At 29.2% G+C, this 17,282-nt stretch overlaps 1 protein-coding gene across 1 annotated transcript; it reads right to left on the bottom strand.

Moving 5' to 3' along the window:
• Nucleotides 1-8,013: 8,013 nt before the first annotated feature.
• On the bottom strand, nucleotides 8,014-8,598 carry LOC135950382 (ras-related protein ced-10-like). The gene has a single exon (XM_065499929.1). It carries the CDS (start codon nucleotides 8,596-8,598, stop codon nucleotides 8,014-8,016), a length of 585 nt encoding a protein of 194 aa, XP_065356001.1.
• Between the last annotated feature and the right edge of the window lie 8,684 nt (nucleotides 8,599-17,282).

Here is a 17,282-nt window from a genome sequence, read left to right on the forward strand (position 1 = left end):
TTTCAAAGTACATCGGAATTTGTAAAAAAAGTCGATTTTTATTTTTTTGTTAGTTATTGGCATTTTGCGTTATAGGCAACGATATATTGAACGCGATCCAGTTTCGCGATATTTATTGAACGTGTAGCATGCAGTATTGATGGATCGCAGAAAAGCCTAATATTCTGAAATCCAGATTGCAATCTAAATATCACAATATATACACATTAGAGTGACAGCCGATTTTTTTAGATTTCAAAGAGTGCCGGGTGGAATATTGTGACACTAGGCCTAAATGTTAAGTGCTGAAAATTTGAGCCAAATCGGGCAACGATTTCTGGACGCGCATCGAGGTCAAAGTTCAGATATATGCAAAATTTTACTGTTAATATGGAATAAATAGGTGAAACTCGTTAACTTTCTGCATTGTTTTCTAGAAATGTGTAGATTTATTTATATTAATGAATATTACATTAAAAAAAAATTTTGGAAATTATCCCTGTATCTCCTTTGGTTCAAAATGACCCAAAAAGTGTATTATCGCCAAAATTAGAGAAAAATGCAAATTTTTCAGTTTTAGAAAAAATTTTGCTACTAAATAAATACTTTTGCAATTGAATGCAAAAGAATCGAAATATGTACGTAATTATCGTTGTAATGAGATATAAATGACAAAATTTGATTAAAAAATTTTAAAGTTATTACAAATTCGCCAGACCATTAACGTGTTTCAGGCCACTTGAACAAAAAATTTAGGAAAAAACTAAGATATTTCGAGAAAAATTAAAATAAAAGCTCATTTTTACTTAAAATATGTCCATATTTACTTGTATATAAGTTATTGTCTTCGTAGGATACCGCTAACCTATTCGCAGGTATGGCCAAAAAAAATTATTTTTTTAACGGCTGTTTCAAAACTTCATTTTCAAATTTTTAAAAATTTTGTTAAACAAATTTCAGATTTTTTCGATCATCACATTGGAGTTTATTGAAATCAAAATAGGGAATAAAAATATGAAAAAATTATGTCAATACCTCTTACAGTTTTTCCGTACCTGCGATTTAAATTTTGCGTTTTTCAAGAAAAACTAATTTTTTGTCCATATTTAGGCGAATGAGTCCAATTTCCTTACTGTTATAAATTTTAAGTAAAACCTATTCATAATATTATAGTCCTTGTTATTTTAGATATGTTCTGAAAGTTTTACTAAAATCGGAAAACGATAACCTTTGAATCGTGAAGGTCAAAGGTCAAATTTTTCAATATTTGAAATTTCTAATGAAATGATAGCGAAATATATATTTTTTTTTTAATGCAACTTAAGGAAAATATAACATAAAGTCCAGAATTTAAAATAACAGCACGAAAATGGAAATTAACCCTTAGCATCACTTGGGGTCCAAATTACCCTCAACTTTTAAAATCACGAAAAACACAACCATTTTGACCCCAAGTCCTCTTAAAGGTTAAAATCCATTTTTGCACTGTTGTTGTAAATGCTAGACACCAATATATATTTTCCTCAAGTTTCATGAAAATCGGCCCAAAAATATATAACATTTCGCTATCATTTCATTAGAAATTTCAAATATTGAAAAATTTAACCTTTGACCTTCACGATTCAAATGTTATCGTTTTCCGATTTTAGTAAAACGTTCAGAACATATTTAAAATAACAAGGACTATAATATTATGAATAGGTTTTACTTAAAATTTATAACAGTAAGGAAATTGGGCTCAGTCGCCTAAATATGGACAAAAAATTAGTTTTTCTTGAAAAACGCTAAATTTAAATCGCAGGTACGGAAAAACTGTAAGAGGTATTGACATAATTTTTTCATATTTTTATTCCCTATTTTAATCTCAATAAACCCCAATGTGACGATCGAAAAAATCTGAAATTTGTTTAACAAAATTTTTAAAAATTTGAAAATGAAGTTTTGAAACAGCCGTTAAAAAAAATTATTTTTTTTGGCCATACCGGCGAATAGGTTAACGGTATCCTACGAAGAAAAAAACTCATATACAAGTAAATATGGACATATTTTAAGTAAAAATTAGCTTTTATTTTAATTTTTCTCGAAATATCTTAGTTTTTTTTCCTAAATTTTTTGTTCAAGTGGCCTTAATGGTCTGGCGAATTTGTAATAACTTTAAAATTTTTTAATCAAATTTTGTCATTTATATCTCATTACAACGATAATTACGTACATATTTCGATTCTTTTGCATTCAATTGCAAAAGTATTTATTTAGTAGCAAAATTTTTTCAAAAACTGAAAAATTTGCATTTTTCTCTAATTTTGGCGATAATACACTTTTTGGGTCATTTTGAACCAAAGGAGATACAGGGTTAATTTCCAAAAATTTTTTTTAATGTAATATTCATTAATATAAATAAATCTACACATTTCTAGAAAACAATGCAGAAAGTTAACGAGTTTCACCTATTTATTCCATATTAACAATAAAATTTTGCGTATATCTGAACTTTGACCTCGATGCGCGTCCAGAAATCGTTGCCCGATTTGGCTCAAATTTTCAGTACTTAACATTTAGGCCTAGTGTCACAATATTCCACCCGGCACTCTTCAAAATTTTAACAAAAAATTTTTTCCATACAACTGATTGTCACTCTAATACACATATTGAACATGTAGCAGTGCCCATAAGCTGATTCAACAAGAGGAATGGCAAAGTTGGTACAATCGTACTTTTTTTGGTACAATTTGAACCTGAAAAGTACTATAGTACACCAATGACTTATTTGGTACAAATTTAAAATTTCCAACATTAAATTTATAATTGATTTTAAATGGCAACTAAGTGACATGTTAAAAATTGTACATAAAAAATATTATTTAACTTATTTTGATTAACATTTAATCGAAATCATGTTCCATTAGAATATATTGACAGAGAAACGAACACAGGTAGGCATATATTCAGAACCGATGCTGGTAAATGATAACTATTGACAATAGATATAAAAGGGTTAATAATGTCCTAGAAATTTAAAATTACGAACACGTAAATAAGCAACTCAAAGAAATAATATGAAATTTCCTAGAAATCCACCAATTTCAACTGTTAAAATTTTCGTTTGAATACTCATTTAGTAGTTATATTTTTTTATAAAGTGATTTTTGTATAGGTACATAATAAAAATAAATGTTTGAAATTTTTAGTTGAAAATGATTTTCGCTTTATCTAATTTAAATACATAGGTATCTATCTGTGATCAACTTTTTATAAAAAATCGATTATTTGACTGACAAATTTTATAAAAATCAAAAACTTCTGTATCTATGTATGTGTGTAATTATTGTGATTTTTTTTAAACAATGGCCCAATTCACAATTGGTGTCGTAGCGTTGTATCGTTGTATGTCGTATTTTTTTTTATTAATGTTTTGTTTTTGTTTCAAAAAATTAGTTTGAAAAATATTTATGATATACAATGCTACAATGCTACGACACCAATTGTGAATTGGGCATATATTTCATAATGCCAGTTTCAACATTACCTTTCATAAATGTATATTTCTAAGATAAATTACTACGTTTTTAAGCATTCAAGTTTAAAAAAAAACATACCTTTATTGAATAAGGTTACACATACTTCTTAGTATTAGCAAAACAATGGAAACTTTATAATATTTTTCTATCTTTCATTTAGAAATTCCAAATATTGTAAAATTTTAGATTTGTCTTTCAGGATTTAAGTAAAACTTTCAGACTATATTTAGTTTTTCTCTAAAATTGCAAAATTTAAATCGGAGGTACGGAAAAACTGTAGCAGGTATTGTCATACTTTTTTCACATTTTTATTCCCTATTGTGTTCTCAATAAATCCCAATGTGATGATACAAAAATTCTGAAATTTGTGTAACGAAATTTTTAAAAATTTTAAATTGGAGTTAAAAAATTAAATATGTTTGGTCATATCTTCGAAAAGGTTAACGGTCGCAAATCTAACTGGACAAAATTAATAAATCACGTTGGGTTCACTTCTCACTTATGAATCATATAAAAAATGAGTTCAAATATATAAACGATTATAAAAAACCAACTTTTTTCGCAATGTATTTTGGGAGTTTTTACCCATTCTTCAAAAATTTTCTTTCGTGAAAAAGTAGAAATCATACTGGAAAAGTGAAAAAATTTATGGCGGTCGCAAGAATGCGCAAGATGTTTGATTTACCTTGAAGTGAACACTTGACAGATTAACCCAAATATAGTTTTACAGCGGAACTATGCGGAATAAACAGCTTTAACTCTACTTGAAAAAAGGAAATATTTTATTTTTTCTAATTTCTGATCTTCTCACAAAAAATATTTTTTTTTAATAGTTACAATGGAAATAATTAAATGAAAATTGTTGCATATTTCCTTGAAATAGAGCTTAATAATAATATAAAAAAATTATGACAATAAAATCACCGTAGCCTTTTTAATTATAAACCAAAGTCACACAAAAAATACACTTCTCTTTGAAATCTTAATGTACCTGTTGACAACAACTGACTTTAACTCTTAGTTTTTCCTAATCGGAGCTAAAAACCAAAAAGAAACAAAACATGAACTACAGTTCCCTATTGTATTGAGAAGCTTATTAAATGATCAGAAGGAATGTTGCCAGACATTTATTTTTTAATTTTGTCCAGCTAGATTTGTGATTTACCACAGTGTGCATCGGTTTGGAATTGGATCAACGTCACTTTCATCACTAGTTGATATAATCATATTGTCATCATATGGTAAAATATCATTTTCATCACTAGAATTAATCTAGTGAATAGGGGACGAAATCAAATAATTTGTTGGAGCTTAAATTGATTCATTTCTTGCAAAATAATTTGTTATTAAACATTGCGATTTTAAATTTTTAAGTTGCTTATGCAACTCTTGATATCCGGAATACAGATCAGTCAGTCCGCAATGAATCTTTAATTCTCTTTCCGTATCTGAATCTATATTAAGAATTTGATTTTGTAAAAAACAAACTATAACCATTATATCAGTGATACAAAATTGGTTTAATTTAAAAATGGTTAAAAGGTAAGGCCCTTAAGGGCTCGGTTATGTAAATGAAGAATTAAAAAAAAAATTCAAAAAAAAATTTATTTAAAAATCACATAAATTTTAATCCGCATAAAACGAGACCTGAGTGTACAAGTAAATATGGATATATTTTAAGTAAATTGGGGAATTTTTAATAACTTTAACATTTTTTAACCAATTTTTGTCTTTTATATCTCATTACAACGACAATTACGTACACATTTCGATTATTTTATATTCAATTGTAAAAGTAATTATTTAATGGCAAAATTTTTACAAAAAATGAAATGTTCTCACAAACTTTAAGCTTCGTGCGGCACGCCAAATTTTTAACCGATCGAGCTCAAACTTTTGACAACATTTTTTTTATCGTAACCTAACACAAAACTATCCTTCGTTTTAGAAAAAGATGAGTTTTAAATTTGTCCATACATTGAAGGTCCACCTTAATATAGAAATTGATGTTGTTATTTGATTTCTTGCAAAAAGTGAAATTTTAAAAATTTTGAGTTAATACAGTATTGTTGATCAAGTGAGATATGTATATTAATTGAGGGCTTTTGCTGGTCTTGAAATTTCTTTGAATTGTTAAAATTGAGATCGCATAAAAAAGCTCTTCAAAATTACTAAATGAATCGCAAGACACTTTGATATTTTTATACCCTACACCACCATAGTGGGGAGGGTATAATGAGTTTGTGCAGATATTTGTAACGCCCAAAAATATTAGTCTAACACCCACCTTAAAGTATACCGATCGACTTAGAATCACTTTCTGAGTCGATTAAACGATGTCCTTCCGTCCGTCTGGTCGGCTGGCTGTCCATGTAAACCTTGTGCGCAGAGTACAGATCGCAATTTTGAAGATATTTCGATGAAATTTGGTACTTATTATTTTTTCGACTTAAGGACCAAGCCTATTGAAACTGGCTGAAATCAGTCCATTATTTCACGTAGCCCCCATACAAATGTCCTTCCAAAATTGGACTTTATCGGTCATAAATGTTTAATTTATTTATGTATCTCCACAAATTCCGCTCCAAATAAGTTTTTTATACACAAAATTCATGTCAGCAAATTTTTGTTACGATCGGTCCATAATTAGTCATAGCTCCCATATAGACCCGCTTCCGAAAATCACTTTAACGTGCATAAATCGCTTAAAAATGTTGGTATACACACAAAATTCAACATAGTTAACTTTAATTTAGTCATAAATCACACGACCTAATTTCATGGTGATCGGTCCATAATTGGTCATAGCCCCCATATAAGGCCCACTTCCGAAACTCACTCAAAAATATAAATTATTGAAATTTTAAAAGAAAAATGTTTTTGCTCTTTTACTTAGTGTAGGGTATTATATGGTCGGGCTTGACCGATCATACTTTCTTACTTGTTTATTTTAATAATGATCCTAAAATCGCAATTCCAATTTCAAACAATTTATTTTCATTAATAAGTTCTTAATATTAATTACCTCAAATAATAATAACTACCGTCCCTTTCCAATGTAAAACACAATCAATTAAATGACATTAAATATTAATATAGTTTAAATTATTTAATGAATTTATTTGTATTATTTAAAAATTCAGGTAATAATTGATACAACTTCATTTAATATTCTGGTATTTAGATTCACTGCAACTAAGTAAATGTAAATGTTTAATCAATTTACCTTTATTTAGAAGCTTATTGCGCCGACTGACCATTGACCGATTATTATTATTGTACAACACCATATTTATAGCAGTATTGAAAAGTGTTCTAACATTCTGTGCCTCGCAATTCAAACACTTCAAATATAAAATTTTGTCACCATAATAGCGGCATATATTTGAAACCTCATTAAGTTTAATATTATTTGATGGCCATAATTTTGTTAAAAGTCGATTTCTGGTCAAATCACACTGTAAAGCCACCATAAATATGTTTACATTTACATTCGCCATCATCAGATTCAAAGATTCTCTTAACCATTTGTTTTGCCATATTGTCAAGGATTTTTTAGTTGTAATATTAAAACAAATTAAAGAAATATATATAATTTCAGAGTTATTTTTAGATAAAATCTGTTGAACATCTTCAAAACTTGAGATTTCCTGTAGGGTTATATGGTAGCGTCTATGTTGTATGAGATGGTCATGATAGGCATAACCAAAATGTAATTTCCATAGATATGTATCCACTAGAGTTGTTATGTCTACTCCTTGATCGCCAATCAAGAGAAATTTAATTTCTTTCATCTTTATTCTAAGGCTCACTTAAATAAACTGTTGTATTTCTTGTATGAATGCAATGAAATGCAATTTAAAATGAATCATTAGAGAATATTTATATAGCAAACCATTGCAGTCGTTTGAAACAGCTGCATAATATTGAAAAATCGATGAGTTGAGTCGGTTTTGGTTTATAAACAAAGGTTCGTCTTTATGTTTATCAGGTTTATGTTAGAAATCGATTTCAAAACAAGGAGGTTCTAAAAAAGGGAGCAATGAGTTTATTTATTTAGTTTTCTGATTCATTCTCACATTTCATGGATAAAATCTTTTAAATTATTTGTTATTCTTTTTTTATCGAAATTTAAAATTAAGGGTCTAATTTTATAAAACGAAACGACAAACGTTAACAAAATTTTGTATGGAACATATTCAAGTTTCAAACCCTTTTCCCAGTATTCTTCATACAAATTGCTAACGCTTCCAAACGCTTCGGTTTACAAAATGAGACCCTAAGTACGCAGCTCGATATATAAAAAAGTTTGCGAAAGCTTGCGTTTTACATTGATTTTTTGTTTGTCTGAAAGACATGATCAGCAGCTATTTTCATTGCTAAAGCCTTGCTAAATAACCAATAAAAATTTAATTTCAATGAAACTTGTATTAATTTTAAAAGAAAACTTTATTAAAGTCAATATTTCAATCTGATTTAATACTACCTAGCAACTGTAATTATTACAAGTCCTTCCCTACTCACATTCATCGCATTTAGTTTCACAATTACATTTCTTAAATTTAAAATTTATTTGTATTTGTTCATAAAACTCTATAATCTTCTTTTCATTGCCACTGGCATCATCTTCATACAGCACAATTTTAATGGCTTTATCAAACAAATCTTGTACACTGTCCGGTTTATTACTCGAACACTCCAAATAGTGAACTTTTTCGTAGTAACGTGAAATTGTTACACCATCACTGTGACTCACATAGTCGTGAGTTAATTTCACCAGAAGTTGCTCACGCAAATCACACTGTAGGCCCACAAGAAATATTCTTAGTTTGGGATTGTGTTTCAACAGTTCCAATATCCAGTCATTACGAGCTGTTTGCAATGTTTTTCTATCGTTGACATTGAAACAAACAAAATAAATATTTTTCATTTCGATGTGTTCGATCAGATGTAGTCGCAATTCCTCGATGGTTTCGATTTCGATGGCATCAATTAGATAGCGAACTTCCTCGACGGTGTGATCATGATACGCACAGCCATATTTCAATTTCCAAAGGTAAGCCTCCAGCAGGGTAGATTTACCCACATTTTTATTGCCCATTATTAGAAATTTGATTGTCTTCATTTTGAATGCATATCTTCTAGTAGACTTGTTTAAAATAACTGTTTGATAAATACAATTCAATTGTTGCAGATAGACATGTGTAGATAGATCATGATTAAAAATTAATCATAATTATTTATTTATATAGCAAAACCAAAGCTTTAAAAATACTTTGTTTTTTTTCTTCTTTATAATATTGCAGTCATCTTTTGTATTCATAAATATAGATATACCCCCATATGCATAAACAGTTTATAAATTTATCAAAGGTTTATGAAACAGATTTTGTATTAAAAATTTTGTTTTATAAACCTTTGATAAATTTATAAACTGTTTATGCATATGGGTGATAGTATTTATATTTATTGATATAAATCTGTGATGTCGTTTTTGTTTTTATGTTTTATCCGTCCAGATTTTTTTTCCAAAAAAAATATATAAAATAAAAATATTTGATCCCAAAGTGGGTATCAAATAAAAGCTAAAGATCCCTCAAATTTTTTTTTTAAATTTTATTTGAAAACTACTCTGATCATTCAAAATTTTATCCGCTAAGCCTTGTGAGATGCCTGTGGCTTCCACAATATCTTGCATTTTCAATCTCAGATCGGCCAAACCCGTATCGTGGTTTTTTAAGTTATTTAGGTTGTCGTCCAGAACGTTCTGCATCTTTGGTGCTTGTACGGTCACAAAGAAATTTGACAGCAGTTAACTGGCAGATGCCTGTTTACATGAGCAGTGTTCCCCTTTCAGTTAAGAGCTGGTAAATTAAAAAGGTCGTGAACTTATTGACCCACCTTCGTATATGGTCAAAACCCGATAGCGAAGCTTTTAAAGAGAAACAAGTAAGAGAGCTATATTCAGCTGTGTCGAATCTTATATACCCTACAAACGGAATGACAAACTTATATATACCCTTCTCACGAAGGTGAAGGGTATAAAAATATGAAAAACAAGTAAGAGAGCTATATTCGACTGTGCCGAATCTTATACAACCTTCACCAAATTATACATTAAAATAAATTTTTTAAATATTTTTAGGTAAACAAAATTTAAATTTTTTTTGTCAAAATTGTTTTTAAAATTTTTTTTTTAGAAAAAGAATTTATAACATAAAATTTTTTTTTATGAAAAAAAAAATTCGGGTTAACAAATGTTTTTCCCGATTTTGACCCATTGTAGGTCTAACTTACTATAGCCTTATATACATCGTTGCGATGCACTTTGAAATATCAATCACTAGATATCCATATTGTCTATATTAATGACTTAGTAATCCAGATTTAGATCAAAAATAGGCCAAAAATCGAGGTTGTCCCGGTTTTTTTCCTTATATCGCAGCCATTTGTTGGACGATTTTGTCGATTTTAAATAGCAACCGAGCCGGAAGAACTCCCGTTAGTTGTTTGGGTGCTGCGGAAAGTTGATTTCAACATACAGATGGATAGACGGACGACTTCCCTATCTATAACAATCCAGAATATATATACTTTGTGAGGTCGCAAATGGTTCAATTTATCTTGGTCGTTAACCCTGAGAATATATGGGTGGGTATATAAAAATAAACAAAATTAATTTCATTATGATGAGCGATGATTCAATGCAAGTAAAAAAGCTTTAAAATTTATTTACTTAGATTTTTTTGGTGAATGTCTTTACTAAATTAGAAAAGCTTTTTACAGTTAAAATAACACAAGTGCTGTAAAAGTTATAGTTAGTAAATGAAAATATTTCAAAGCTTAATTTTACATAATTTATTACTCGTAACATTTATAGCGCTACTAAAACGTGACGTTTTCGGTATCTCGGAAACTATTGGAGATACGTACCGAAATTTTACAAGCATGGAGCTGAGGTGTTGATTTACAGTTGTTCCGTTACGTAGCCGAAATGGGGGTCAGTAGGTGGCTACTCAAAGTTGGTCCATTTATGATCAGAATGAGCTGAAATTTAAAATATGAATAGTCCTTTAAATGGTCGCTATTCGCTATCTTTAAATTAGAAATTCCAAATATTGAAACATTTTTACCCTTGACCTTCAAGATTTAAGGTTTAAAGTTTTTCGATTTTAGTAAAACTTTCAGGTTATATTTAGAATTATCTGGACTATAATGTTCTAAATAGGTTTTACTGAAAATTCATAACAGTAAGGAAATATAAGTCATTCGACAAAAATCGACAAATAATTAGTTTTTCTCGAAAATTTCCAAATTTAAATCACAGGTACGGAAAAAATATTTTCATAAATTTTTCATATTTTTATTCCTTATTATATTCTCAATAAATCCTAATGAGATCATCAAAAAATTCAGAAATTTGTTTAACAAAATTTTAAATAATTGAAAATGGAGTTTTGAAACTGCCATTAAAAAAATTGTATTTTTTTGGTCATACCTGTTAATAGGTTAAAGTAAATTTGGATATATTTTAATTAAAAATGGCTTTTATTTTAATATTTATCAAAATATGTCAATTTTGTTCCTTAATTTCTGGTTCTAGTGGCCTGAGACACGTTAATGGCCTGGGGAATTTTTAATATCTTTAAAATTTTTTGACCAATTTATGTTCTTTATGTCTCATTAGAATGACAGTTACGTATACATTTCTATTCTTTTAAATTAAATTCCAAAAGTAAGTTTTTAATGGCAAAATTTTTACAAAAACTGAAAAAAAATTAATTTTTCCCCCTTGTAAATGCATCTCAAAACTTCAGAGGGCTTGCGGTACGTCTTAAACCCAACCGATTTACCTCAAATTTTTTCAGGATTGTTTTTTACCAATGTTCACCAAACTGATGGGTGAGACTGGGAAAAATCCAACTTTCGTTTAATAAGGGCCACCCTAATGTAGGTATCCTCACATCTTAGATCCACTAAGAAGGGATTTTTGGAAATTCGAATTTTAAGGAGGTAAAAATGGGTAAATCCGGCTAAAATCGGCATCTCTATATCTCCGAAACTAATAAAGCTAGCCCTAAAAGTCCCTAAAAGTGTGGTACTTTTTGATTTTTGTACTTTTAAGGGGATAAAATGGGCGAAACCCAAGTTTTAGTACTTGTTTGTGTACAAGAAATTTTATTTAAATGGAATAGTATTCCTTCTAAAAAAATTCAAATGGTATTTGCAACTTTTTAGAAATTTGAACGTATAAGGGGTTAAATTGATCCCTCTTTTTGGTACTTTTTGTACATTAATATGATATACACCATTTTATTATAAAACCCCTCTATTAATAAAGGATTCTTAGCGTAGTAGCACACGTTGGGTATCCGCTAGTTTTTAACAAAATAAAAAATCTTGTCCCTATAAAAATGTACATCCAAAGTCAGAACATGTAAAAATTTCGGTATTTTGTTTCTCAAAAAAGTCCCCATATTTTTTATTTTATAGAAACAAATTTTCTTCGTGACTATATACAATTTTTATATGATTCAGAAAGAGGACTTAATGCAAAAGCATGTAAAATAAAATTCGGCTCAGTTAAGCGGACATAGGCCCCCACCCCTTTCCAAACTGGGCCAATTTTGTTTAAAAATTGTAGTAAAAATTCTAAAAGCGCAAATTTGAAAAATTTAAATAGCAGGTACGGAATAACTGTGGGACATAACTTTCATCTTATATGTTATGTATCTTATGTATATCTTATAAATATCTATGAGATGTTCTAAAAATTCTAAACAAATTGAAAATGAAGATTTGAAACTGCCGTTAAAAAATTCAAAATACCGATATATTGGGTAAATACCGGGTAGAATCCCATCTATAGCCATACAACCTTGGATCACTCTAATTGTCATTAGATTGGTTCTCAATTATTTTCATTATATACCTCATAAACGATGTTTTATTTTATTTACCTATTACATTATAACAACATGTGAGGTAAAGTAAAATTTATTGAATTCATATTTTCTAAAGATCCTTATAATAAAAAACCTTTAAATTACAGCTGCGTTATGATAAAATCTTGCGCCATATAAATAGTTCCGGATTCTTAGAATTTCCAACGAAACACTAAACGCAATAACTCTTTATAGAGAATGCAACTATTAATTCTTAGTTCCGTTTTTGGAGATATACCATTAAATTTTAATGAATTATGTAAAAAAAAAAACATTTTAATTATTATTTACGTTGTTTTTTCTTTTTTGTTGAAAAAAGTCATTTAAAATAATCATCTTAATTAAAACATGCATAATGAATTTAATTAAAATACACTTAGAGAAACCAGACAAAAAAAATAAGAAACAGACTTGAAAACACTGACTTAATTTGAGCAAAATTGTTGAGTCTTTTTATCATAATTCTTGTGGTTTTTTTTAGTAATCGTTCTTTTTTTTGTATATAATATTTCATTGTAAGTTGAGCAATAAAACAAAAAAGAAATTGAAGCCAGAAAAAAGGTAAGAAATAAATAAAAGAATGTGTATGACTACTTTAACTTAAATACTGTCACTTATGCGCCACGCATTTTTAAACATTTTTTAATATGAAACATTTTAAATCATAACAGAGTAACCACCAGTACCAGTGGCAGTAGCAGTGCACTATAACTCTGCTCCAATCTACTCTTAAAATCAGCCAGGGAAATATGAGTAAATAATAATAATGATGATGATGATGCGTGCGAGCAAGCCAGCGAGTTGGCCAACAACCAATGAACGTTATGTCAGGCATGTGGAACGAAAGATGCCCCTCAAAACCATACCATACAGACATACCTTGCAACATACATTATTGGTATTATGTATGTACTTGTGCCACTCGAATTTGCTGTTCCTTTGCTGCAATGCACTGCACGTTCAACAATAAATAATAAAATTAATGCATACATTTCATCATCGTCATCATTGTCCTCATCATCATAAAGGAGTTCTGTTTATGTTTTAGTTTCTTCGCAATTTTTTATTCTGTAACAATCGAAAACCAAAAAAAAAAAAAAAATACGATACAAAATTATAAACAGTCAATATACAATTGAACATTGTGCATGCATTCAGGATACATTCATAAACATACATATTTGAGACTTATGAAAACATTTGTTGATGCCTGTTGATACGATTTGAAAAATATTTCCAAGTTCAGTTTGCAATAATTTTTTTATTGGTCTTTTTTTGTTTGTGATTTTTTATTTATTGATTATAAAAGTTGGTATATTTAGTTGTCTAAAGTTTTCGGGAAAACAAAAAAATTTCATATCAAAAAAAAATTGATATTTGGTTGAAAATATAAATGATCACAGATGATTACTGATTACCACAAATTACCTTTTATGTTTTACTTAATTTTCAAAAAAAAAAATTGTTGGGTGATCACAGATGATTTCCCTATTTCCGTTTAGTCCCCCCCCATATTTACCGACATGTAGCCACATTTATGTTTTGGTTGAAAATATAAGGGATCGCCCTTTTTCCACTATTTACCGACTTATAACCGACTTATTTGATGTTTCACTTGATTTTCATATAAAAAATCGATTTTTGGTTGAAAATATAAGTGATCACAGATCATCGCCCTTTTTTCGTTGATACCGCTACTTACCGACTTTTAGCCACTTTTATGTTTTACTTGATTTCATACAAAAAATCGTTTTTTGGTTGAAAATGTAATTGATCACAGATGATCGTCCTTTTTCCGTTTGGACCACTATTTACAGACTTATAGCCAATTTTATGTTCCACTTGATTTTCATATAAAAAATCGTTTTTTATAATAAGTGATCACGGATGACCATCCTTTTTTCATTTGGACCACTATTTACCGAATTATAGCCAATTTTATGTTTTACTTGATTTTCATATAAAAAATCGTTTTTTGGTTAAAAATATAAGTGATCACAGATGATCGTCCTTTTTCCATTTCGACCACTATTTACCGACTTATCGCCACTTTTATGTTTTACTTGATTTTTATATAAAAAATCGATTTTTGGATGAAAATATAAGTGATCACAGATGATGGCTCTTTTTCCATTTGGATCACTATTTACCGACTTATAGCCACTTTTATGTTTCACTTAATTTTCATGTCAAAAATAGTTTTTTGGTTGAAAATATAAGTGATTTCAGATGATCGTCCTTTTTCCGTTTGGACCACTATTTACAGACTTATAGCCACTTTTATGTTTCACTTGATTTTCATATAAAAAATCAGTTTTTGGTTAAAAATATAGGTGATCACAGATCATCGCCCTTTTTCCGTTTAGACCACTATTTACCGACTTATAGCCACGTTTATGTTTTACTTGATTTTCATATAAAAATCGATTTTTGGTTGAAAATATAAGTGATCAGAGATGACCATCCTTTTTCCATTTGGACCACTATTTACCGACTTATAGCCACTTTTATGTTTTACTTGATACAAAAAATCGGTTTTTGGATGAAAATATAAGTGATCACAGATGATCGTCCTTTTTCCGTTTGGACCACTATTTACCGACTTAAGGCCACTTTTATGTTTTACTTGATTTTCATATAAAAAATCGATTTTTGGATGAAAATGTAAGTGATCACAGATGATCGGCCTTTTTCCATTTGGACCACTATTTATCGACTTGTAGCCACTTTTATGTTTTACTTGATTTTCCTACAAAAAATCGATTTTTGGATGAAAATATAAGTGATTTCAGATGATCGTCCTTTTTGCATTTGGACCACTATATATCGACTTATAGCCTCTTTTATGTTTTACTTGATTTTCAGATGAAAATATAAGTGATCACAGATGATGGCTCTTTTTCCATTTGGACCACTATTTACCGTCTTATAGCCACTTTTATGTTTTAATTGATTTTCATACAAAAAATCGATTTTTGAATGAAAATATAAGTGATCACAGATGATCGTCCTTTTTCGATTTGGACCACTATTTACCGAGTTATAGCCACTTTTATGTTTTACTTGATTTTCATATAAAAAATCGAATTTTTGTTGAAAATATAAGTGATCACGGATGATCGTCCTTTTTCCATTTGGCCCATTATTTACCGACTTATAGCCATTTTTAGGTTTTACTTGATTTTCATATAAAAAATCGATTTTTGGATGAAAATATAAGTGATTTCAGATGATCGTCCTTTTCCCGTTTGGACCACTAACTACCGACTTATAGCCACTTTTATGTTTTACTTGATTTTCCTACAAAAAATCGATTTTTGGATGAAAATATAAGTGATTTCAGATGATCGTCCTTTTCCCGTTTGGACCACTATTTACCGACTTACAGCTAATTTTATGTTTCACTTGATATTCATATAAAAAATCGTTTTTTTGTTGAAAATATAAGTGATTACAGATGATCGTAGTTTTTCTATTTGGACCACTATTTATTGCCACTTTTATGTTTTACTTGATTTTCATATAAAAATTCGATTGATAAAGACCTTCGGTTTTAACATTGCCTTGTGGTATCACAATCAATTAATAGGCATACACGTGTTGGAATTGTTTCTGACGACCACCTAACCATACTGGGATTGATATAATGATTCCAAAATTAGATAAAAGATTTAATTAAAATAAAAAATGTTTAAACTTAATATAAATTTTGAACAGTGTTTTACATTCGTCTCAACCAACAATAAAATCACTTTTACTGTTCTGTGTGCTTTTATTGATCATAATAAGACTAAACAAATACAGACCATATTCGAAGTTGACTTCATTTTTAAGAAAAATCATATTTAAAAAAAAAAAAAAGAAAATAATAAAAAACTTAAGAAGCCGCCTCTTTAAATATGTGGAGTTTCAATGGAGTTGCTTTTGTATAATATTTTTTATGGTACCATTTATTTATTTGTGATTAATGCATAAATTTCAACATCCTTGAGAACTGTATGATTTTTATTGGATGGATCTGATGGTCTGATCTAAGGTACACAAGGCAATAGCTCTTTATGTTTGTATTGCCTTACATACACATACACTGGTATACAGACAAACATATGTCAACTGTCTTGCTAAACACATGTAGACATAAATGTCAGATGTCGCTTGTGACTCTTTTTCTTACTTTTGCTTGAATTGTTTTTCTCTTTTTTTATTCATCATTTTCAAATAGACCATAATCATGTGGCATGAGTGGTATGAAAGTGTGTAGATGTGGTTTATTATTTCTGGCCGTAGCATAAATAGCAGACGTATAGTTGGCAAAGACACTCGGACGGATGGTCAGACAGTTGGAGATAGCATAAGCAGTCCATCATTTAGTCATAATTGTAAAGCATCATCATAATAATCATCCTCCACGTCATCAGCATCACCGTCACAAAACGGCAGCAGCAGGAGCAGCATTAATTTAGTGTTATCATTTAAGCAGACTCTTTAGATACCCTTCAATAACTTAAGAAGCGAATATAAACTATTTATATGATTGTAATGAAACCTAAAGCTTAGAAGATTGTGAAATGTAGCCTAGATCTCCCAATAGTCCAGTCAAATATTTAGAACGACCAAATGAAAAATGCTGATCTTCTTCTTGTCGTTGTTAATAAATTGTTAGAAATAAACTGAAATTTATGCATTTAAGAATAATCGAAGACTTTTACATTATTCCTGATCTAATTCGCTATAAAAATATCCGAATTTGGTAGATTTAAATGAAATGTGCATGACCCTTGATTTTGCAAGTTACTGACGTATGATTTGAGGTAACTTTTAACCGCTTATTAAAAATCTT

The sequence above is a fragment of the Calliphora vicina genome, chromosome 2 (assembly GCF_958450345.1).
Source record: "Calliphora vicina chromosome 2, idCalVici1.1, whole genome shotgun sequence".
Classification (NCBI taxonomy): Eukaryota; Metazoa; Arthropoda; class Insecta; order Diptera; family Calliphoridae; genus Calliphora; species Calliphora vicina.